Source organism: Cryptomeria japonica, chromosome 3, assembly GCF_030272615.1.
Source record: "Cryptomeria japonica chromosome 3, Sugi_1.0, whole genome shotgun sequence".
NCBI classification, from domain to species: domain Eukaryota; kingdom Viridiplantae; phylum Streptophyta; class Pinopsida; order Cupressales; family Cupressaceae; genus Cryptomeria; species Cryptomeria japonica.
In genome coordinates this window covers 316,483,364-316,509,351 of record NC_081407.1, presented here as the reverse complement: position 1 = coordinate 316,509,351, position 25,988 = coordinate 316,483,364, and the positions used below count along the sequence as shown (strand labels likewise).

The 25,988-nt window shown below is 38.5% G+C and overlaps 1 protein-coding gene across 1 annotated transcript in view; it reads left to right on the top strand.

Moving 5' to 3' along the window:
* Positions 1–13,510, top strand: part of LOC131036014 (uncharacterized) — an 81,803-nt gene extending 68,293 nt beyond the window's left edge. The window contains exons 8-11 of the mRNA XM_057967806.2: positions 11,850–12,092; positions 12,207–12,310; positions 12,463–12,793; positions 13,014–13,510. Coding sequence (XP_057823789.2) covers positions 11,850–12,092; positions 12,207–12,310; positions 12,463–12,793; positions 13,014–13,412 — 1,077 coding nt within the window. The 3' untranslated portion in view covers positions 13,413–13,510. The remainder of the gene's footprint in view (positions 1–11,849; positions 12,093–12,206; positions 12,311–12,462; positions 12,794–13,013) is intronic.
* Positions 13,511–25,988: the final 12,478 nt, after the last annotated feature.

Genomic DNA, 25,988 nt, shown 5'->3' with positions numbered 1-25,988 from the left:
ACACAAGTACCTACGGATAGAAGGGGTTGGTTCTAGCCCCTTAGCCGAGTAGAACCAAATAAGCTTGCAATCTTTTACTAGATGTATTATGACACACTCACAACTGAGGACCAATCTCAACCTAGGAAGAAGAGATGGCAAGAACTGTAGGATTTGGAGCCAAGTGCCAAAGAGGAAGGTGTTGAGGATGAGGGAAGCCAGGGTGAAGAAGAGGAAGACATGGTGGATGTTTCATCCACGGAGAGCGAGAGTGAAGATAACTCATTCCAAGCCACTGAAGGTTACTAAGGCATAGCCGAAGGTTTCTACTGCACTGAGAGGGTCAGGCCGTACCATCACCTACGCACCAACTACATTGTCCTTGATGGCACATCTGATCTCACCTAGCTCGGTCATATTGATTGTAATGTCAGAAGGGTTGCAGCAGGCCACTCCTGTGGCTATTGCATGGCAAACCAAACCTCCCCATACTAGTACCATACCAGTTGGTAGTAGTGCCACAATGGCAACCATACTTCTTGTTATAGTTGCCACCTCAGTCTTAGTTGTCATACCAGTTGCTAGCGTACTAGTTGTTGCCAACATACTAGTTCCAGTTGCTAGTGTACCATTTGCCACTACCATTACACTAGTTGCCAAGACTGTGCCGAGAGAAATCATGGGTGTACCTGCTATGCTAGATTGGGAGGTTGATGTTGCGGTGGATAGTTGGCTAGGTACATTTGTCGTGGCACCCAACGCACCTCCACCGCCCTCACCACGATCAGTTAAAGGCAGCCACCTTGAGGAGTTACAGTCAGAGGACAAAAGGGTAGAATAGATGGAGATGGAATTGCATCTAGAGCTCAACAGTGTTGATGTGTTTTTTCTGACAGAGTTGAACACAAAATAAAGTGGCCTAATGGTCACTTCACTCTCTCTTGATCGAAGCTAGACTGTATGCTAAGATTGCGATAAGATCAAACGGCTAACTCCAAGGTTCCTTCATGCACGGACGTGACTTAGTTGGCTTGATGTGATATGCTGGTAATCCAAGGGGCCTTACGTTTGGATCGTTCTTTCAGTTCTTTGTTGTGGCTGGAACTCCATCATCGGATATAGTGATTCTGTGATGCTTCTGCTTCGAACAAACTAAAATGAACTGAAAATAAAGGGGAAAGGGTTAGAAATGCCTAAATCTACTCCTAAGGGCAGTGATATCAACAGTTAATGCTTTGGTGGACAAATTCCAAATAAACCAAGCTCTGCTTCACCAAGATTAACTAAAACTCCGCAAGAACCGATGCAATCTTCCAAGGATGTTGGAGGATTTTCGTATTGAGAAAGTGCATTTGAATACGTAACACGATGCAATCCAAACGACTATTCACAATCAAACTTGGCAAAAATTTGGGGTTCAAACTAACTTTACACTGCAACATACAATTAGCAAGATGCAAAAAGTATAAACCATGGAAATTTATCGAACACCATTACATTCTCCATTGAAATCAAAGCACTATACTACTTCTAATCTAAGTGAGGAAGGTGAAACCATGCAAGCTTTGAAAAAAATAACTTAAGTGGACACCATCAGAGAACAATGTTTCATTGTTATTATCTCAAAACTTATCGCAACAATTTCATACAAGTCTTCGTCTGTTACAAATGAGGGGGGGTCACCCCTTTATATAGGCTTTTGGCCTTGGCTACATGCAAAACCCTAATTAGGGTTTTCCCCAAAAGATTCTCCACTCAAGATGCAACAAGGTGGGAATCAACACTTAATACCCACAAAGCCCATAAACAATCAATTCAAATAAACCCAAAAATGGCATACATTCGTGCATTAGATGCACCCCATTACATCAAATTTGCCCAAAATACCATAAATATTCCTCATGTAGAAATAAATGCCCATCATTCTCTAGATGACGACTACATGCGCAAGGAATCTGTCATAAAATCATAAATATGGCGGCTGCATGCAAAAAGATTCTTCATGCATTGACCGGTCCACCACTTGGTCAAAATATTCCTTTAATAAGTGTACCACCACGAAGCCATGAATACACCATCATCTCCTGTGATGGTTGCATGCAAAAGGAATTTGCCATTAATTTGATATGCACTGACCTAGCAGCCACTTGGCAAGAAACCCTTGGAGAGAAAAAAAAATTCATGAGGGGGAATCTCTTACTTAAGAAGCATTTTCTTGAAGTTTTTTCAACTTTCCTTGCTTTGGAGGAGATTTTCAACAATTTGCCACCTCCTATTTTTTAGAGATTTTTCTAAAATTTAGGACCTAGGTCTAGGAGAGAGATAAATCTTGCACGAGTCCAAATATGCAAAAAATTTCAAATTCCGACGAGATTTGATGCCTAAAAATGGAAATTTTAAAATTTTCCCGAGGGGATTTTCGTTTTTCCATTCCTCCTTGACCCTTTGATTTCCATGCCTTAGACAATTTCCTCAGTTTTCCAACTTGGGTGTGGGATTCACTTTGCATGGTGGAATTTCCTCATTTCTTTGATTTTTCTTAACAAAAGCCATTTCAACATCCTTTCCTTGGCTAGGGCGTTGATTCCTTCATGTCAAGGACATTTTTCAAATTCTCCATGACATGTTACCCTTAGCGCCCCTATCCTTTCCTAGGCGCAATTTCACCTTTGTAATGGAATCTTGCAATTTTTTATTTGTCCAAGGCAAGAGGGATTTGGCGCCCCTCCCTAGGTATGGGTTCTATTTGCTTATTGCCAAGGAAGTCACACCTTTTTCAATTCTCCTCGCCGACCATGTTTTGGCGCCTTGTGCACTCCTTGGGCGTTAAACTACCTTGGAGGAATTTTGTGTTTTCTCCATTTTCCATGATGCATTGACTTTGTCGCGTTGTCTTGGACTTAAGCACTAAAACCACTTCATGAAGGGATTTGGCATTTTTTTTGAATTTTCCTTGACATACCATCTTTGGCGCCCATCTCCAAACATGGGCGCTAATTCCACTTAGGCAAGGAAAATCACACTTTTCACTTTTCCCCAAGCACCTCTGTTTGGCACCCTTCTCCTTGCCTAGGCCCTAAATGCCTATGTGCAAGGAATTTTGGGGGATGGAGGACTTTCCTCCATCACCCCACTTGAGCGCCCAGCTCTAGACTTGAGTGCCAAATCCATTGTGCCAGGGAATTTTGGATTTGGCATCCACACTTGCACACTTCCACTTTGGCGGTCTTCTTGCTCAGCTTATCATCTATACATAGCTAATTTTTGATTGCTTCTAGATCAAGATGCCACATTTGGAGCTGAGGAGGCCATTTTCAATCGTTTCTGGAATTGAAGGGATTTCAAACTTAGAAGATTTTCGATGCTTTACAATTTTGGAACGGGCGTCCAGACTTAGCCATTTTTTTTACTCTGTCTGCTTCTGACTTTCCGGATTTAGCCAAGTCCTCAGGAATGTTCAATCTTCGATGTTTGTCTGCAAGGAGCCTGCCAAAATAGATTTTCCCAAAATAGTAAGTGTTTCAAAATGTCAGAGTTAGAGCAAAACAGGATGTAGGGACACTTACTAAAAATAGAAATTTTGATTTTTGGCAAAATTAGATCAATCTGGGAGGCAGCAAAACTTACTAAAAATAGTAAGTGCTCAGAATTCGCTCAAATTACATGTGTCAGATCCTTAGAGGGTCCTAATTCCATTGCAACTTTCAATTCTCGAAAATCCTAAAAGGGAACCCCTAAAATCTAGGATTGAAGGTAGAAACCCTAAAACTGACAAAACGAGCCCTAGAATTAGCCAAATTTGCTCAGATGAAAAGCAAACTTGATCAAAATGACCCCAAAACATTTGCGAACAGAAAGGACTGACGAGACTGTCGCGAAAAAGCCCAAAAACCGAAACCAAAAAACCGAGAGGGCCTAAAAAGTAGGGGGTTCCCATTTGGAATGGGGTGATGTGTGAAAACCATAGTTCCAGGACTCGCTAGGACATGCCGAGTCCTAGCGAGTCCCGAGCCGAGTGACCCTAGCCGAGTCCTGAGCCGAGTGACTCTCCAGGACTCGCTCTAGTCAAAAATCACTAGAAATTGGTTTTTTTGCCGAGTTCTACTGAGTTTTTGCCAAGTCCTGTCGATTTTTTGCCAAGTCCCTCGTCGGGTCAGCCTTGTTGAGTCCGCGTTTCATTTTTATGGTGAAAACGTCACAACAAGCAGGAAGGAGGAAGGGATCCTCAAGAGAGAACAAATGGTCATAGACCTTGAGGATGAAAATGCACATGAGGGAGACCAGGTTGGTAATAGAGGAATCGAGTCGGAGTGAGGAGAGTCACATTGAGACCTAAGTTCGGGTTTCAAAACCCAACCACCCATAGGATGCCCTTGGGTTTGTATGTAGATTCCTGGCAGAGTTAGATGATATTATAGCGGTCATTCGAGGGGTTGCAGAGCTAGCTAGGCAAGTAGAGATTGGTTTTGTATCGGAGGCTGAGAGGCTCCTTGCTTTCATGAGAGGTGGTTGTGAAAAGTTCGCACAACTCTTCACATGCCACGGATGGCCAACAACAGAGGCTTAGAAGATGTTGGAGACTTGGCGTTGTGTTTAGATGGAGGGCCAGGGTGGACTCTTGATCACCTTGGGTCATGGAGAGCTCCTTCAGGGAGACATTTTAGTAGATCCAGAGGGCAATACACTCGGCCAAAGAGGTTGAGGCAGAGAAGGTAGTTGCATTGGCAAAGGTTGCGGCAGCACAAGGGGAGTTGGCACTCCAAGTGAAGCTTACTAAAATAGAACAACAGCTACAAGCGGCCCTGGAGGAGAAGGTGGAGCAGTAGAAAGCACTTGTAGCAAAATGGGATATTGAGTTGGCTGAGATGAAGGAATGCATTGCCATAGTTACAACACAATTGGAACGAAAAAGAGAAGGATATTATAGAGGCAGTGTTTATGGTAAAGACGGCTCAAGAGCATCACCTTGTTGTTGAGCGGGACTTCCGGCTCCACACGAAGCAAGTACAACACCTACAGAGCAACTTTCGACGTCCTCACCTACTTTAGGGACATCTTCTCACCCTCCAAGCTCTTTGTAGTTGTGTGGAATCAGCCTTGTTTTTGTTCTATCATCTAGAAGACTTCTTTTTTGGTGGGGTTGATCTAGATGGCAAATATGCTGCTAGTAATTAGTTCTTGAGAATCATGTCGGTTGCCGACGGTTGGTAGTCTTAACCAACTGTCCTGTACTATTTATATTGTTGTATTGGGAATAAGGGGATAGTGATGATGTATAGACATTACACCTGTGAACAAAGGAATATCATTTTGGCCATGTTATGTGTTGAATATCTTTTGCTATCAGTTCTGTTATGTTCTATGTTTTGTTATTTCTTGTCAGTTAAAGCTACTCCTTTCGAGAGTAAACATCCTCATCGTCACCTTGGTCTTGAAAATCCTTGATTTCCCTGACGTTGTTGTAGAGTCCTTATGTTGAACTTGGATTTCGAAGGTCAAATGCAATCTTTCCTTGTAGAGCAATGTTGTTTTGATATCCCTTCACATCCTTAAGGTGTTCCTCCTCTTGCCTTGATGTCGTCTTGACTCCTTCATGGTGTTGAACCTTCATGTTGTTGTTGCATCTTCCATCCGCATCCTTGAATGACCTTGTTGAGTCCTTCATCCTCTTTGCATTGAATGTGTGGATCATGTCTTTGCATTGGTGAGTCTTTCCATGTATCCGCCTCTTGAACTTGAACATTTTGACTGTTCATTTGATTGAATTCTCATTTCACTTTCCATCCTTGCATCAAACCTGAAAACAAACACATTTTGAATCAAAACACTAAGAATGAAAATACATTTCACTAATCATGGCCCTTAAATGAAAAGGGAAATTGCATAAGTTCAATTCTGATTTGCCCTTTCAATCTGGAAATGACACTAAAAAATATGCAAATGTTGGTGCTTAAAATTTGCAAGTGCCTTATGTAAATGTAAAATAGACTGTTATTGTTTCTGTGCAATCAGATTTGCTGTAGCTTCAATATCTGGTATGTTAGAGTCAGATCGAAGAAATGAAAATCGATTATGTCTTTTTATCGATTTGCCTCTGTAGGTATGAAGGCAAATGTATATATATGTCACCGATCTCTGTCTGTTTTGTTATTCCATTCGAACACCAAGTTCAATAGGGAGGATGGCGTATATATGCGATTGTCTTCATGGAATCGTGCCCCCACAGGGGGTCGCGATCGTGGTTCCACATAGGGTCGTGACCCCTGTGTGGAGCCACGATCCTCTACACCGGCGTTCATTACTTTAACCAAACTAAATGTTTGCAAAGCTAATTTGTTAGTTAACACTAACTAAATTCCAATCTAAATTAAATCGTAAATAACAGAATTAGTATTCTGTGCGCTGATACAATTAGAGAAACAGATTTAGTTTTCTGAGTGTTACGACTGAGACTATAATTTAACACCTTAAAATTCTGGAAATGATGTTCCAGGTTTAAAAATTGCTTGAATTGATGAGGAAACTGCCCTCTTTCTGTTGTTGAATTCATTCCTCAAACATTTCCCCTTTTCCTTCATCAGTTGGCTTTAAAATCTGATTTCCTTTGCACAAATTTACTTCCTCCCTGCTGGAATTTTGATCCTTATCCACTGTAATGTAACCTGCTTCTATTCCTCCTTGAATTCTCTCTTGAATCTGCAGTTTTCTGATCTGAATTTAGTTTGGTGCAGGTCTGATTTGTCCTATTAAACACAGTTTGCCCTACTCTTTCAAAAGTTGGCTTTAAATTCTGATATCCATGAACAAATTCACATCATCTACTACAGTTCGCATTCAACGTGGCATTTCGCCTCAAGTCTGCCCTAACTCGCTCAGCTCTGCTTCTTGTAATTCATCTTGAATGAGTTGCAAGGAATTGATGTTGGGATGAAAAAAACCTTAACCTCCTTTATAGCCGTCATCAATCTTGCACTTACAATTCCCTAATTAGCCGACTTAGCCATTTTATTGTTTGAAATCATATAAATTACAATCACATTTAGGTCGGCTAGCATAAGATTCTTTTTCATTTCACATTTTGCTTTGCACACGTTTTGATGGATTTCCTTATCCAAGTCAGCCCCCTAATGCCCTCTTTCACATGTTTCATATTTGCACTTCGGAAGGAATTTTTTAATTTTTTTATCTGGGTTGGTTGGATTAAAGTTATTGCTTAGATGCCTATAAATAAAGCCAAGCTTTCTCATCCACAATACAATTTCACACCTGATTTTTCACTTGTTTTTCTCTTTACGAATTTAGGTCTGAGCAAATTTTAGGGGTGCATAGGGACAAAAGAAGGCACAATTTAAAGGTTGCTAAGGACAAGATGCAAGAGGCTAAGCGGGTTTTGAGGGTAGTTAGAGACAAGGACAAAAATGCTAAGTGCACTTCAATGTGGTAGGAGGACTAGTGAAGAAGGGTGGGATTTAGAGGGAAAAAAGGACAAGTAGAAGGGCAGAAATATAGTGAGGAGAAGGACTAAACGAAGTGGAATTCCTTGTGAAGTAAGGATTCAATGTTGAGAAGGATTTCAAAGCATGGAAGGATAAATGATGTTGAGTGGGATGTGGAGGATATAAAGGATAATCATGAGGTGGGATTCTAGTGGTGATAGGGACTAAGAAGGGCTGTAATCCTTTATGTATAGGGACAATGTGCTAGGCACCAATTCAAAGTAGTTAAAGACAAATGACTAGCTTAGGCGCATTTTCCACTCATGCAAGGACAAGGAAGGGCAATAGTTGATGGTGCACAAGGATTATGAATAAGGGCGCATTTCAATGGTGTTGAGGGACAAGCTAGGGCACACATAAGGTGTGCTCAAAGACAATGCAAATCAGTTTATATGTTGATCAAGATGAGTGCATGTGAATTCTAGGCAAGGACAAAAGACCTTGAGTGCAAGTTGGATGGATTAGCGCTAGGGCGTACTTGGCAAGTTCGTCGAGTCCACCAAACTCGATGAGTGTTGCTGAGACTCGGCCAAGCTCAAGTTTGAGCCCCTTAGACTTGCCTAGGGTGACTTGACTCTTGATTCACCAAATCCAGGTGAAACCTAGCGAGTCTCGTTACTTTGATTGGTGGAGTATGGCAGTCCAACTTCTATCTACATGTATCACTTTAGGCATTAGTTATACTCAAAAAAGGAGGGGCAAGTTGGTGGGCAAACAAATGTAGGTGGGTGGTCGAGTTAAATCATTCAACACCACTACATTTGGCCCTCGAGACCCTTTTAAAATGCATTTTATGATGACATGAGCAGTTTGCTTCCTTATCGCACCGTCGGTTGCTCACTTTAATGCTCCAAGTGTCTATTGGCACTATGGAGAAGGTTCACAACTCGAACCAAATCCTAGACAAGTGCAACTTGACTGTCGTGTTTCGAAGGACCATGGAGATGCCACCTATCTCACATATGGGGCCCATATGAATGTTGATTCATCCATTTCGGCCAATCATGCAACACTATGTATTCTTCTATCCTCACATGGATTTTGTGATGCGCACACCATTATTATTGCTTACCTATGATCAACAACTTGAAACTTTGGATGTCTCCTTGATGGAATATGAGGCCCATTGTCTTTGACTTGGCAACAAAATTTAATGGTCCAACAAGGAAATGTGTCAAGCTCATTCCCTCTCAAATGTAGGGATGTTGTGTCGAGTGTCATGCATATATGCTCGCTACAACTCCTTTAAGGTCGTGAAATTGGACCCATCTCCACGCTGAGTCAATCACTCCAGCCAATGGTGCAACACAGGGAATATGTCAATGCAACCATATTATATATTGTGCAATAAGATTGACACCAATCCCATAGAAGAGCTTTCATGCATTACCTTTTCTCTTTATTTATTGGGCTCACCAATTGATAACTACAATCTTTCCTGTAATGTCCCTAATACTAAAATTGATCAGATTCGAAAATCCTTTGGGACCTTTAAATGAGATTTGCAATAAATATTAAACACATAAATCAAGTGAATGAAAATGTATACCGAATCACACCAAACTGAACCTAAAATTTTGTGCAACTGATATAAAATGTTTACAACAGATTTTGACGTGGATTTTACAACATTTTTGTTGTTAAATACATTTCATAACAGCAATATATATCTGCTGCAACTTGACACAAAATAGAGACCAAAACTGAAGCCAATACCCACACTGAAGCATCAACAACTATCAAGATAAAAAACTTCACGCCATTGTTCTTATTGAAATAATACATTGAAAATACTCATAAATAGCAGCAAGCTACGGCCTTAAGGCTGCCAAAACACTTCTGCAACTTTATTTCAAATCTGGAGACAAAATATACTTATGGCGGGCACTGCTGAACATCACTGATTTTCATGAAACTTCACTCAACACACAAATTCTTAATCAAATGATGAAATATCAATTTTAAATGTGAAATAATATAAATGTACAACCACCATGTTGTTGTCAAACACTACAACAAACTGAAATACAAACCCACACCTATCGTGACAAAACTATTATCAAACCCTTACAAAGTGTTCGAGAAAACTATGAAAACTGGAATCATTTTGCAGAATGATAATCTCTGAATGAGATTATACTATGGTATTCCTTGACTCCCATCCTTAGAACACCTGGTAATCCTCTAATTCCTATCCTTAGATCACTTGGAAACTTTCAAACTCTTGTTCTACAGTCTCCTCGTCCACTGATTTATCAACCACTGAAGAACTGCAAGCCAAAGCTCAAATTGAATAGTATTCCAGTGGGAACTTACTATTTTTAGTAAGTTTCTATTTTCGGAAAAAGGGGACATGACATTTCCCCACCAATGGTGCGATTGGAATAGTGTGTCAATTCTGCCATGTTTATTCTCTTGTGCCAAGATGATACATGCAGGCTTTACATTTCATCGACACTTTCATAATGTTTCCTTTTCTAACTGAGCCTTAATATGAAGGGCCCTAGACTTGGACAAATGGACCAATACCGCAATATTTAAACTTGTCAAAGATGACAATTTTTAAAACGTTAAGAAATGCTTACAAGTGGTGCCCCATCTCCAAACTTCAATAAATTCGAAAAGCACATTGGACTCCAACAAGGTTGCGAGAACCTTGTCAGGCCCTAAAAAAGGTTTCAAAACATCCCTAAAATGTTGATAAAACATAAAACTTAGCTAATTTTCGATTTTTTGTACTTGGACAAATGACTTAAATAAAAGGGCTGAAGATAGCACAAGAGAGAAGGGGACATTTAAACACAAAGGGTCATCTAAAGACTATATTAGCCTGGTTCTCAACAATGGGCCAACAAAAACAAAATGCAAACCTTGGAGGAGAACAAGGCAAAAGTGAGACATCAAAATGGGGTGCTACCATTGGCTCTGTATGGGGACATGTGTTCCTTGCAAGCATAGTGAGAATCCAAATCTCTGGTAGTAGACCAAAACAAACACAAAGAAGACCGGGACTAATCCACACTTTATCATGACAAACAAGGGTCATGACTGCACAAAGACAATAATATATGCAACAAGACAACACAGAAAAACAGCCAAAACAACTTATATTACCAAGAATCCTAAAACCCCTTAGGAGAAGTAATGCTTGAGATGCTGAACATGAACTAGCAGCTCCATGAGGTCTCCATCAAGACTCCTGAGGTAAAACATTCCTTGACCGCATCCTTCAGCAATTTGATAAGGGCCAAACTATAGGGCATCAAAATTTTCCATGTTTGCCGGTCTTCTAATCTGGAATTCCAAATGAAGACAAGATCCCCAATCTGAAACTCATTCTTGATAGCTTTCTTATCAGAAAGATATTTCCTTTTCTGCTGCCACAGCAAGTTTCTCGTGGGCACCCTTATCTCTTCCAATTCTGTCAATTCATATATTCTTTGGGAAATGACACTTGTCTCTTCCCCATCAATCTGCTGCAGCAATTGGTACACTGGTAACTCAAAGCTGATTAGTAACTTGGCCCAGCACCATACCACCAATTCGAAAGGGAGGGCTTTTACCAGTAGCCTTCTTATATGTTGCTCTGTCAACCCAAAGCATTTTGGATATCAACTCTTTAAATGCCTTTTCTTTCATTCTATACGTAAGCACTTCTCATCTGCTATTTATCTATTTCAAATCTAATATCTGCATGTTTCATCTATTTGATTGCTATATGAAGATCTGTTCTGTCAAATCTGCTATATTTTGTTGTTGATATTGTGCTAATCTTCTATGCATGCTATTGGATCAGCCACGTACAGTTGTTGATATTGGAATAATCTGTCATTCATGAATTAAAATTTGTGAAAAAACCATTGAATATAGTAAAGATTATTCAACGATGTGTCCCAAAATCAATTTGCTCCACTTCAGAAAGCAAAAACAAAAAAAAATATATCTTATTTCCTTAAAAAGTTGAAGTTTTATACTCACAATCTGTATCAGCAGCCCCACTAACCCGACCTCAACTTTCTGCTGGAATGAACTAATATATTGTTAGTTTACTGCTGGACGGTGTATGCGAGCATTATTCTTATCCTTTGTTCGTTTTTGTTACTACCATGGAGTTGCAGCCTTACACGTATCCTCTGAAGCATGCATATCCTTTCATTCATACTTTATTCCATGAATCACCATTTGAGGACTTGCCAAAATTTACATCACACGTCACTAAAACCTGTTTTAGCAAATATGCAATCAGTAACTAAATTATATCAAATGAACATCCATCTAAATGAATCATTTCAACATCCAAGTATGAATGGAAAACAAATTGCCAAACTTTTGGATCTTCCTGATTGCATATTAATATTTGTATTGAACATGCAGGTCATGGACCGCACAGAAAAGTTCACTCAACCAGGGCATGATGTTGTACTTGTTGTAACAAGGATTCAAAAAGTTTTTAACCCAAAAGTACAAATTAATTTCCTAAGAGCTCAACAGGATCTCTTCGAACCAACAGGGTCATCGCAGCTACTATTTCATGGGACGGATAATGCTGGTGTCGAAGGTATAACACAGAACGGATTTCGGTTGCCAGAAGCAAATAGAAGGAATATGTTTGGACGAGTAAGTACACATAGTATTCAAAACCTGGGGAATTTACGAATTCTTTATTATTTCAAATGAGTAATTTGCTTTTGTTGTTATTGAGCGTCCAAAGTTGTAATTATGTGTTTACAGGGATGTTATTTTGCTACCGACTCAACAAAAAGTGCACAAAATATGTATACAAAGGGTAGTAACAAACTCTTACTGTGTGAAGTTCTTCTTGGCCATACATGGACGTAAGTTTCTTGTGTCATCAAACTCCATATATTACCATAAAAAGAAACTTGTTACTATCTAGGGCATGTCTTTTTCTAGGGGAATTTGCAGTTTTCATGCAATAGAATGACTCATGAGAGAGAATGTGATCGATGCAATGAAAAATTTTCAGAGTACAAGAAGATCATCCAGAGATGGATAGAGATCAAATCAGAAGGAAGGGATATGATTCTTTGTTTTCAAAGAGAGGTGGCAAGGGCACAGGAGGCACACTTTACGATGAATATGTGATATATAATCCTCATCAGGCAATCCCTCGATATATTGTGCACTATAAAAATCAGCATGACCCACAGGCTCTGCAAGCACATAATTTCCAGAATAACATAACTCGGATTGCATACGAACCATCCCTAACTTTTAACGGCGACAGTCCTGGAGAGTATCATTTCCGACAAGCTGAGTCTCAATTCTATAGAATGTCTAGCAGACGTAACCAAAAGGCAAGTTTTATCATAAAATGGATGTTCGTGATGCTTCTTCAAACTAATGTAATGAAATTATCATTTTAAGGATTTCCACAACTACGCTGTGCTATTATCTTATCTAATGGACTCCTTGTTTTCTTTTTCTCTGGTAACTATTTATTGCATTCATCTGCCCGGCAGGATTTTTTATCACTTCACCTATCTGAGTATATGTTATGATTTGGAATTCATTCAGGTTAGGAAGGTAGAGCTCATCTTCAATAAAATTCTACAAGAGAGTTACGACACCGCAAAGCAAGAGCTGATGAAAAATAACAGCAAAGTGCTGGAGATGTTTGTATTCCATGGTACAGATAAAAGTGCTATTGAAAAAATTGTACAAGAAGGATTCAAGATAGGGGGCAAAGGTGTCAGTGTGAGAAATGGAGCTGTATATGGGACAGGTGTTTACACAGCACTAGATCCTGACATATCAGTGGATTATAGCAGGGGCTCGGGGATGATGCTTCTATCGCTTGCTCTGGTTGGCCAGGAAGGAATTCATTACAACAAAGGAGGCTCCGCTGATGTCTATGTTCTTCACAATCCTGAATATTTACTTCCTAGATATATTGTTCACTTTGCCAACAATTAAGCAGGATTGTTTCTCTCGAATGAAACTTAGGTCTTACTTTGGACATCAAATTTTGTACTATTTTTTATAAACTTTAATTGAGCAACATTCTCTATACATATCAAAACATGCTAAACGTGTTATCAATGAGGTCTGCCCCCTTCTTAAAGCTGTGAATTTCAGCGGCCTATTGAAACATGGGAACACTTCAAAGTTGTGGGTAACCTAAAACTGAAGTGGACCTCCAGAGTAAGTTGGTTCTTTTCGAAATCTTCACCTAAACTAACAATTTCTTCAAAGAAAAGAGTGAGGAGGACATATGAAACTAAAATTTAACCTTAAGGTGATACACCAAAAAGAATACCTAAAAAACTAGACAAACTGATTAACACACAAAATAACCAGTAATAAAAGAAACCTGACACAACTTAGAAAATTCATAACCTTTGCATCAACACTAATCACAAGGATAAAAGACATCACTTGAAATTGCATTAACACTAAGCACACAAAAACAAGGAAATCCGAGGAGGCAAAATATTGTATTACTGTCCAAAAGGTGTTACAATGTTGTCAAACTCTCTGAAAACAAGTTACAAACTCCTTCCTTTCTGCAAAGAGAATTCAAAAAATTACAGTCTGCAAAAAGCAAAAGGTAAGAAACCCTGAAAAAGCAGATAATGAATACAATAATCCACCTCCTCTTGGGCGAGCAAAACCAAAAAACCCACATTTGAAAGATCTGAAACAGGTCTGAAAGGGGAAAACCTGGGCCAAAAGTCAAGCCAATCCATGTTGCAAAAATAAAAGCTCTTAAAGGCACCATAAATGGCCCCAAAATATCACTAAGAGGCTTGCAAGCCTTCATTAATGCAAAAAATATCTCCTTGTTGACCTTATCAAATAAAAATAAAAAATACATCTCATAAAGTGATTTTTGAAATTTAATATTTAATCGAATATTTGTTTTATTTCATGTTCATGTTTAAATGCAAAAATGGTAATAAATAAAATAATAATAAAAACAATTTAATAAAGTGACTTATATCACTTTAACAAAATACTTTATTATTTCATTTATTATTATTTTGATTTTTAAATATAAAGATGAAATAAAATAAATATTTAATTAAATATTAAATTTCAAAAATACTTTAATTAATATATATTATATTTTTTATTAAATGACTTATGCTCTAATGTCCTCATGAAAGAAAAAAATTATTAAGTGATTCATAAATATCACTTAATAAATATTTACATTGGAAAAAAAAATATTATTAAGTGAAATTTATGAATCACTTAATAATTTTTTTTTAACAAAGGGAAACTAAAACATGACCTTAGGCTTTCATGTGGCTTTTGAAAAAAAAATAAAAACAAACTAAAGGCAAAAATGCCTTAAGGCCACAATGAGGATATAGGGAAAAGAAAACTTTAAAGTCTTCATTTCTTCCTCATTTTGCATTGTCCATTTTCATCTTCGCTGGAAGGTGCCGCCAAGGGTTTTTCTGTAGGCGATAATCCATAGCTTTGTCGTTTTTGAGCCTCCATTTGTGCCACCATGGTCGATTTTCTGGTCTCCTTTGAGCTGGGAGTGATTCTTCCCTGGCCGCCATGCTGCACTTCACATTCTTGAGGGTTTGTATGAGCACCAACTGGAGGAAATTTGGGTTCCGTTGTTGTGTGTTGGGCGTGGCTTTGGAAGGATGAAGGGCGTATTTTTTGCAGATCCTTTCGCCATTAGTGAAAACTAGACGTGATTTTACTGGGTTCTCTTGTTGTTGGACGCCACCAAGGGTCTTCTTTGGCTCGAGGGTTTTATGGAAGGCATTATTTGACATAAGATTGCCATTATTTGCTGCCACAAATTTTTCTCTCCTTGCTTTTCTCTTTCCTCGAATTCTGGAAAACAATAAATACTTTCAGGTGAATATTTTACGACATTTCATTTCGATTTTCCCTTCCAGTCCATCTAACTTCGATATTCTGTCTTTATTTTCTTTGTCAGCAACATAATCTATGACCTAATAAAGAAATCTTTCGTGGTCGCTTGGAAGTTGTAGATTTATTTGTCATGGGTTCCACAAACACTTCATTTATATAATCAAAACCAGTTGTATGCATCATCCTTAGAGAACCTGAACAACTGCTACATGAATGCAAAAAAAACGTCACTTCATGTGTCTTCAGCATGAATAAAATTATTCAAACCCCTCTGCTACTCACTGAAGTCTTCAGCAAGGCAACCGTTCTCATTTAAAATAGTATTTAGCTTTTTTTCAATGCAATGAATGGATTGTTTATTTGAATGTTGGATCTATTTGCGGTCTAAAGAGTGTCTTAATACTTTTCTCTGATTTTGGATAGCTGTAGCTGACATTACTGCTCTTTAAATCTTGCAAACTTGTCTTTGTAAGCCTCTTAATATCTCAGATCTTCCCTTAGATGTATGTGATTGGTAAAAGCTCTTTGTTTTCAAAAAAAATTGGAATGTTGCTCATTGCTTTTTCACCAATCTGTAACTAGACTTGAATTTTTGACAACTACTGTCAAATGTTTTTTATAAAATGCCCCCTTCGGTGCCTGGATCTTGTCTTAAAATTTTATGTTTTTGAAGATATTGCCCTTTTGACTGCATGAAGATATCCTTAACAGTGACCCTTGAAAAATACCAATACCACCACTTGGCTGTGCATGCTTACTCTCTACCTTGAGTATATCATTTGGTGTCTCCAACATCCAATTTATTATAGACCTCTTGTATTGGTCTTTCAGTGAGTTGGTCATGAACTTGTTGAGGGACTGTCATTGCTTTGGGTTATGGATATTCTTATGATTCGCTGTCATAACTCTTTTGTGCTTATGGCTGCCTATATATATTGCTACACTTGCTTATTTCATAGCATGGGCTGCTAGCTCTGTCTTTTTATAATATCACTGTCGCGAGACCTGTGATTGACTGTATACCTTGTCATGACTGTGATAATCCTATCATGGCATAGGCTGGGGTTTGCCTTATTGCAATCTTGACTAGCTGAGATTTGAGTGTGATGGAAAAGTCCCAACACACCTTTGAATGAAGATGCCACCTTAATGCTTCAAAACTGCACCTATGACTGCATTCTACATGTTATTGTGACTACATCTTCATTGTAAGGTTTGTGTTGAACCTCACTTTTCATACATGATTACTGCTACTACCTTTGCTTTGAAAATAATAGCAACCTACTCATTTACTGTATAATGGAGATTACTCTAGCATGAATACATCCTTGCATACATCTTTTGAGTGAGGAAAGCTATCATTATGCTTATCGGTTGATCGTGTGATTGCATACTTGTATTTGCTGCTCTTCATCTGCCATCAGTTTCTAATATAATTTGATTGTATGAGACATTATTGTTGCTTTCATATGAGCTGGGCTCAACCTTTGTGGGAGCCTCATTTACCCCCACTCATTTGTGAAGTTTACGACCAACAAGCTATCTTTTCCTATTCCTACACACGAAGCAAACAAGTTAGAAATAAGATGCATTTGATTTCTTCTAATTTGATATTTGCTTTTTCTGAGATCTTTCGTGATGCTGACTATATGCACCCGATGCATGTAGGGACTATATATACATGTATACATGTTAGGAATGTAATAAGCCATTGCTTAGAACAAAATGTTCTAACTCATTGTATATTTAACTCTTTTGCAGATACCAGAAGGAAAGCAGATGCAGATAAGGACGAAGTAGCAAGACAAAGACAACATCAAGGCTACTCCAACCATACCAATCATTCAGGCAATAACTAGTTCCACTCTCAACATGCTTTCTTTTATTTTGTACTCATGTATACATGCCTATGTATTTCCTTCTTGCACCTGATGCATGTAGCTAGTCTCACGGCTCTTTGTGTGGGACGCATGCTTGAATATCAATAAAAATACTTCTTTTTTAAGATGAGATGTCTCTCTCTTTTGTTGTTACGAATTAGAAGTATTGAAATGTAATCTTTAGTTCATTCTTCCTTAGTGTAGTTGGAATGCAATATAGTAGGAGTAATATGTACTTTGTTTCCATTTTGCAAAAACAAGCATAGCTTAATAGGTAACATTTTTGGCAACATCTGCTATAAGTTTGCCTACTATACATCTTGACTAGCTGCCTTAGACTATTCGTTGGGCACAGAGTCACTGAAAACTATTGAAAACTGAAAAACACATTCACAACACTTATTAAAACTTTCCTTTCCAAATCTGTCCTAACCTATTGAGTATAGGTGTGTGGTTTATGGCAGTGACACCTTACTGTCATGAATTCTACATGTGTATTTGATCGATTAGGACACGACAACAACGAAGAACCTCTTGAAAAACAAAACACCTAGAAAACTGTTGAGAGTGTTAATGTTTTGTGATGTAGACATGCATGATGTGTGATAGTGATTCCTTGATTCACTCTTTCATATGATGGGTGCCTACTTTACATAACCATAGCACCTTACAACAGTTTACCACCGCAAAAAAACAGAAACAACTAACTACGCACAAAGCGCTTAGGGAAAACAAAACATCAACTAAACTATTGTGCAACAACACTTATTTAGCACCAAAACCTACTCCAGTATATACATGTTGTTGATCATACCTCAAAAGCAATGCTTGAGGTGAATCCCATTGACTGGGATTGGCTCCATATTGTCATTCAGCTTGGAGAGTTGGAAAACGTTGTGCTGTTTACATTCAGAAATGATGAAAGACCCGCTCCAAAATGCATCGAACTTGGAATGCTTTCCAAGCTTGCTTTTGAGAGTGTCCCATTTCAGCACTATGTCTCCTTCCTAGAAATTTCTTGGCGATGCTCTTTTGTCAAAAGATCTCTTCATCTAAGCCTGATGTTGCTCTATCTTGCTCATAGCATCCTTCCTAGTTTCTTCTAGCTCAAACAACTGAGCTAATCTCACCGTTAAAGGGCCTTCCTTCAGAGTATCCAGCTAATTGGCCAAGTCAAGTGCTGGAAGCTCAAATGAGATAGGAAGCCTTGCTTCCCTACCTTACACCAGCATAAAAGGTGACTATCCCGTGGACCTTTTTGGAGTGATCCTATCAGCCCATAAGGCTGATTTCAATTGAGTATGTCAGATCCTTTGGTTACCTTCCATGGTCTTCTTTATGATCTTGATAAAATTTTGATTGGTTGATTCTGCCTGACCATTGCCTTGCGGATAGTAGTTGGAGGATGTATTTAGGTAGATCCCTGTCTTGACAACCCAATCAGATATTTTAAGACCAAGAAAAGTGAGGCCATTGTCTGAAATGATGGACTCAGGAACCCCAAATCTGGCAACCAAATCTTCATAAAAATTTAGAACAACAGTTTCATTTGCCTCCTTGAGTGCCACTGCTTCAATCCATTTGGTGAAATAGTCAGTGGTTGTAAGTATCCACTTATGGCCAACACTGGATGAAGGGTTTATCACCCCAATAAAGTCCAAACCCCACTTCATAAAGGGTTGTTCCACCTGGATTGGCTGCAAAGGTAAAGCTGTCAATCCCTCTTTGCCAGCAAACAGGGCACATTCTTTGCACTTTCTAACCCATACATACGCATCTCTAAATAATGTGGGCCAATAATAGCCACCCTTCATCACCTTAAGAGCTATTGCTCTTGGTGAAAAATGGCCTCTAGCTGATCCCTCATGAAAATCATGCAGCACTTTGTCTACTTGGTTAGGCCTGATACACCTTAGCAATATACCATTAAAATCTTTACGGAACAAGACATCATTAAGAAGCGCATAAGGTATGGACTGCAATTTGAAATACCTTCTTTTAGCTCTATCTAGGAGCTTAGGACACTCACCAGTTCGCAGAAAATGTGTCATTTCCTACACCCAATCAGCAGTAGGAACTAAAACCTCTGCCTGCTCGTCATCTTGTAGTGTTAGAACAACTTCTTGTTCATGCTTTGGTGTGCTAGAAACGCCATCAGCAAGCTGTTCGCACAAACCTTTGTCTCTAACCAGCTTGGTAACTTGAATCTTGACGTCATATTCCATTACCTTGGTTACCTAGCCAGCCCTCTTGTCATTGAGATTCTTGCTCAACAGAAACTCTTTTACGCTCGGATGAGCAACCATTAGATTAACGCTATTGTTAGACAACATGTGTTTGAACTTCTTCAAACTCCTGATAACAACAAGTACATGCTTTTCCACAAAAGTGTACCTTAGCTCATAATCCTTCAATGCTTGACTGAAGAAAGCTAAAGGTTGTTCTGAGCCTTCATCGTTTTGTTGTACCGACATAGCTGAAATAGAATCAACATTACCATAAGCATACAAAGTGAAATCCTTAGAAAAATCAGGATTCAGAGGTGTAGGAGAAGCAACCAATGCTTCTTTAATCAGCTCAAAACTTCTCTTGCCCTCCTTGGTCTAGCCATAAGACATATTCTTCTTCAACATAACAGTTAGAAGATTCAACAAATCTGCAATATCAGGGATAAATCTCCTGACAAAATTAATCCTTCCTATGAAACTTTGCAGACCCTTCTTGTGTGCTGGTAAGGGAAGGGCTAGAATGACACTTATTCTCTCAGAATCAATAGTAATGCCATGTTTGGAGACCACGTAGCCAAGTAATCTGCCCTCATGGACAACAAACACACACTTTTTGGGATTAAGTGACACCCCAAATTCCCTGCACCTCTCAAAGATTAGCCTTAAATGACTTAAATGATCCTTTGCTTCCTTTGAGAAAACTGTGATATCATCTAAATAAACCAGTACTATTTTATACATCAAACCTTGAAACACCATATCCATGGCTCGCCGGAAGGTTGCCCCTACATTGGATAACCCAAAAGACATCTTCTTATAGGCCATAGTACCCCATTTGGTAGTAAAGGTTGTCTTATATTGATCCTCTTCTTTGACTAAAATTTGGTTATAACCAGAAAAACCATCCAGTAGAGAAAACATTTCAGAATTTGAAACCACCTGCAGAATCTGCTCCATAGAAGGTAGAGGATAATGGTCTTTCAGTGAGGCTCGATTAAGGTCTCTAAAATCTACATAGATCCTGATTTCACCATTTTTCTTTCTTACGGGAACTAAGTTTGAAACCCATGAAGTATGCTTGATGGGAAAAACTATAGCACTCTCAATCAGCTTGTCTAATTCCTTTTTCATCAGGGGCCCTAATTTGGGATTTAATGGTCTTTGTTTTTGTCTTACTGGTTTGGAATTAGGCTCGAGTTCTATTGTGTGTTGTGGAAGCTTAGGGTCAAATCCCTTCAAATTAGAATATTGGCAAGCAAATATATCATTAAATTCTTGACAGAGGGATATAAAAGCTTCCTCTTTTCTTTTGATATGAAATTTGCCGAGTTTAAGAAGCTTACCTTTTGAAATCTCAACCTCCTCATAGTGGTCTCAATCAATCTGAATGCTGGACCTTTCTTTCCTGACTTGGTCGTCAGAATTGAAGATGGATTCCAAGGTGACCAATCCCTTGGGTAACTTATTACTTTTCAGCTGTATGACCCGATCTTCGTATTGTTGTTGGAATCTGTCCTGATTTCTGCATGAAAACTCAGCCTCTTCCCTTATAAAGTTTACAATCTGTTGGTCATTCTCAAAGACTTGCCAAAAAACATTATTATCTGGGATAGAAGGTCTAACAACAACCTTCACATACTGCTGCTTGCTGTCACTACTCATGTTATCCGGGATATCATATTGTGCTCCTATGGCAGCAAGTCTATCAGCATTCTTATTCCTACTCCTCAGAATAGACAACAAATTGAAAGCAAAAAATTCTTCTATCAGCTCCCATACTCTATGTTTATAGCATTTCAAAGCATCATTTTTTGTGACATGAAGGCCTCGTACCTGATTCACAATGAGTTCACTATCTCCAAACACTTGGAGACATCTGATTTTCCGTTTCCTTGCCCATAATAGGCCATGAACCAGCGATTCATACTCTGATGTATTGTTAGTACAGCTGAATGAAAACCTGAAAGAAGAATAATATTTTTCCCCTTGAGGAGATATAAGCATGCAACCTCCTCCTGAGCCATTTGAACTCCTAGAACCATCAAAAAATAACCTCCAAACTTCATTATCAAGCTGATCTGATTGCTAGACCTCAACTTTCACCAAGTTGGGAAGCAAGGTATCAAGTTCGTGCATCAAGTAAACACCAAAACCAAGCTCCTGCAGCTGTTTGTTTATTAAATCTTGATTGTTTTCAGTTGCCCACTCGTCCAATATCATGTCAGGAATACCATCCACTTGTGTATCCAATTCTTTTGCCATAGGACACTCTTCTTTGTCAAGAATAAACAAGTTAGCATTTATGGCGGGGGGTACATAAGGTTCTATATGGTCATTTTCTATAGCCTCTGACTTAAATAGTGACCTTAGTGCCATACCTGGTCCTGAAAAACATGTGGGACCAATCTGAAGATAAATACCCACCGATCTTAGCAGTGAAATCCCGTGACAGACATATAACAAATTAGGGAGGTAAGTCAATGACATAAACCTCTTGCGGAATGACAAAACCTGGGCATGCATGTAATGTCAAACTCAGATTTTTTATGTCACTGACTGTACCATCTAACCGAACTACTCCCTGTTCAAGAGGTTCATATTCCACTCCTAGCTTGTCAGCTATTTGTTTGCGAATTATGGAGCTTCTAGCCCCTGAGTCTATCATGCAATTATGGACTAGGTGCTTACCAATGATTAGAGAAACATAAAAAGGAGGTGGCTTGACTTCTTTTCCCGACTGTTCAATATCTGTTTTCGAAACATTGGTAAGCATCACTCTAGATTGTTCATTGGTGGGCTCATGTGCCAAACTGACATCTGACAAGGCTGATTGTAGGAGACTCTTTTGACCAGGGATAGCCAATGAATCCCACATGGACAAAGTAACGTTAGCCTTTTTCATATGATCAATGATATTAAAGGCAGGTACACTTACTTTGTTTTGAATTTTTTGAACAACACCTCCTTTTTCTTTTACATGCGTCGACTGCGATGAATCTTTTAGCTGTTTTGTACTTTCAGTAGATTAATTTGCTGCTAAAAATGGGATTTTTGTCCATTAGATGAACTAGCAGCCCCTTGGTGGGCGTTTGGAATGTGCTTCTACTGAGAAACATCACTATTTTCTTGTTGTCCATCATCTACAACTCTCCTTTTTGACCTCGTGTACGTCACAACAACATTATGTAATTGATTTGGTGCTTGTGGGTTGTTCATTCCACAAAATTCTTCCCTCAGAAAGTTAAGAAGGGACACTTCTCCTTGCATATCCAAGTGTAGGGATGTATTCTGTTTTGTTGTATCATCCACTGAATTTTGTTGAACAATAGATGCACTTTGTACCATAAGAGCTTGGTTGATGAGACCATTAGAACAGGTGGCCTGGCTGTGAGGTAGATTGCATGGAAAACACCATTCAGGTTCATGCAACAAATTGTTTTGCGTAGGAACCAACTCTTTCGAGGTACTCGCAACATTTGGATTATAAGGTTGAAATGACCTTTGATTCATGAATGGTCTTTGGCCTTGAGGATTTTGCTGGTATTGGGGCCTGTTTGGCTGGAAAGGGGCCTGATAAGGGGTTGTATTTGGCCTATAATTTTGGTTTTGCTGCCTTTTCAGATTCACAATCTCGCTGCCAAATGTCTGCAACAGTCCTTTAATTTCTTGTAAATCATTGGACTGTGTTGGAAAGTTGTTCTCTTGTCTAACAGACTGAGAACTTGGTGCTGGTAATGATGGTACAGCTGGGATAATAGCTAAATGAGGTATTTGCATTGCTATCGGTGGTTGAATAGTAGGAAAAATTGGTAGAGCAAGTCTTGGGGCAATTTTACCAGCCTGTATAAGGCTGTTCTCAGCTCTAATAGCTATAGCATAGGCCTGGGGTAAAGAAGTGTCTCTCATTGATTGCACCATCCCTGAGATATCACTATTCAAAGCTCTTAAATAATACAAGAAAGCGTGGTCAGTAGTAGGTCTTACCGTTTGTGGGATTCTATCCCAAGTCTTTTGAAAACGGTGGCTAAAATTTGACATGACTTCATGAGGAGCTTTCTTTATTGTAGACAGTTGCTCCATTATTACAAATGGTCTGATTTGTCCTCAAAGAATTTGCACAGCTCTTCCCCCAAACGATCCCAAGTGTCAATGGAGTTAACTGCTAGGCTTCTGAACCACTGCAAAGCCTTCCCTTTGAGAGAAGCTGCTAACAGTCTGATTGCCACATTTTCCTCTATCACATGGTGGACGAAACATAGATTTGCCACATCTTTTATATGCTCTGCTGGAGTAGTCTGATCTTCACCATTAAAATATTGGAAACTCTTCAAAGCAGCAACAAGAATTGGATTATGTTGAGTTAAATTAAGTGGGTTGTCTTGACTAAACGCCACAAATGGCTGATTTCTGTCTGCTGGAATCATGATTACTGGGATTCTAGGTAACATAGTATGAGTCCCAACAATAGGGGGAGTAGACTTGGCTCTCCAAGAATAAACACAATTTTCCTTGTGTTTCTCAGCTATTATCCCTCTTCTCCTAGATGGGGATAACTGCAAATATTCAAAGGCTGAGGAATTACTTCTGGTTTGTATTCTTCTCATACGCAAAATATACTGGTTTTACTACACCAGAGCTCAGAGTCGCCAAGTATGTTGTAAAGATGTCTCTAAAAGACTGAAAATTACTGCTACACACACCAGAACAACAACATAGAACTTCTGATAAAGACTGAAAAATACACTCTCAGTCCCACCGGACATGCCAAAAATTGTTATCAATGAGGCTTGCACCCTTGCTAAAACTGTGAACTTTAGCTGCCTATTGAAACATGAGAACACTTCAAGGTTGTGGGTAACCTAAAACTAAAGTGGACCTCCAGTGTAAGCTGGTTCTTTTCAAAATCTTCACCTAAACTAACAATTTCTTTAGAGAAAAGAGTGAGAAGGAGGACATATGAAACTAAAATCTAACCCTTAGGTGATACACCAAAAAGAATACCTGAAAAACTAGACAAACTGATTAACACACAAAATAACCAATAATAAAAGAAACCTTACACAACTCAGAAAATTCATAACCTCTGCATCAACACTTCATAAGAAGGCTGTAAAAATAATAATCTCAGAGGAGAAAAGATGTTTTCTCACAAACTGATGTTACTCTTACAACTGGCACAACCTATGACCTGCAACTAATTAGAAAAAAACTCCTGCATAAAGGTGCTAACAACGACACAATCACAAGGATAAAAGACATCACTTGAAATTGCATTAGCACTATGCACACAAAAACAAGGAAATCTGAGGAGGCAAAATATTGTATTATTGTCCAAAAGGTGTTACAATGTTATCAAGCTCTCTGAAAACGAGTTACACACTCCTTCCTTTCTGTAGAGAGAACTCAAAAAATTACAGTCTGCAAGAAACAAAAGGTAAGAACCCCTAAAAAATGAAGTCCTGCAGTATATATGCTTTCCAAAAAGCAGATAATGAATACAATAATCCACCTCCTCTTGGGCGAACAAAACCAAAAAAACCACTTTTGAAAGACCTGAAACAGGTCTGAAAGGGGAAAACCTGGGCCAAAAGTCAAGCCAACCCATGTTGCAACCATAAAAGCTCTTAAAAGCACCATAAATGTCCCCAAAATATCATCTCATAAAGTGATTTTTGAAATTTTATATTTAATTGAATATTTGTTTTATTTCATGTTCATGTTTAAAGGCAAAAATGGTAATAAATGAAATAATAATAAAAACAATTTAATAAAGTGACTTATATCACTTTAACAAAATACTTTATTATTTCATTTATTATTATTTTGATTTTTAAATATAAAGATGAAATAAAATAAATATTTAATTAAATATTAAATTTAAAAAACACTTTAATTAATATATATTATATTTTTGATTAATTGACTTATGCTCTAATGTCCTCATGAAAGAAAAAATTTATTAAGTGATTCATAAATATCACTTAATAAATATTTACATTGGAAAAAAAATATATTTTTAAGTGAGATTTATGAATCACTTAATAAATTTTTTTTTAACAAAGGGAAACTAAAACATGACCTTAGGCTTTCACGTGGCTTTTGAAAAAGAAATAAAAACAAACTAAAGGCAAAAATGCCTTAAGGCCACGATGAGGATATAGGGAAAAGAAAACCCTAAAGTCTTCATTTCTTCCTCATTTTGCATTGTCCATTTTCATTTTTGCTGGAAGGTGCCGCCAAGGGTTTTCCTGTAGGCGATAATCCGCAACTTTGTCGTTTTTGAGCCTCCATTTGTGCCACCATGGTCGATTTTATGGTCTCCTTTGAGCTGGGAGTGATTCTTCCCTGGTCGCCATGCTGCACTTCACATTCCTAAGGGTTTGTATGAGCACCAACTAGAGGAAATTTGGGTTTTGTTGTTGTGTGTTGGGCGTGGCTTTGGAAGGATGAAGGGCGTATATTCCGCAGATCCTTTCGCCATTAGTGAAAACTGGGCGTGATTTTACTGGGTTCTCTTGCTGTTGGACGCCACCAAGGGTCTT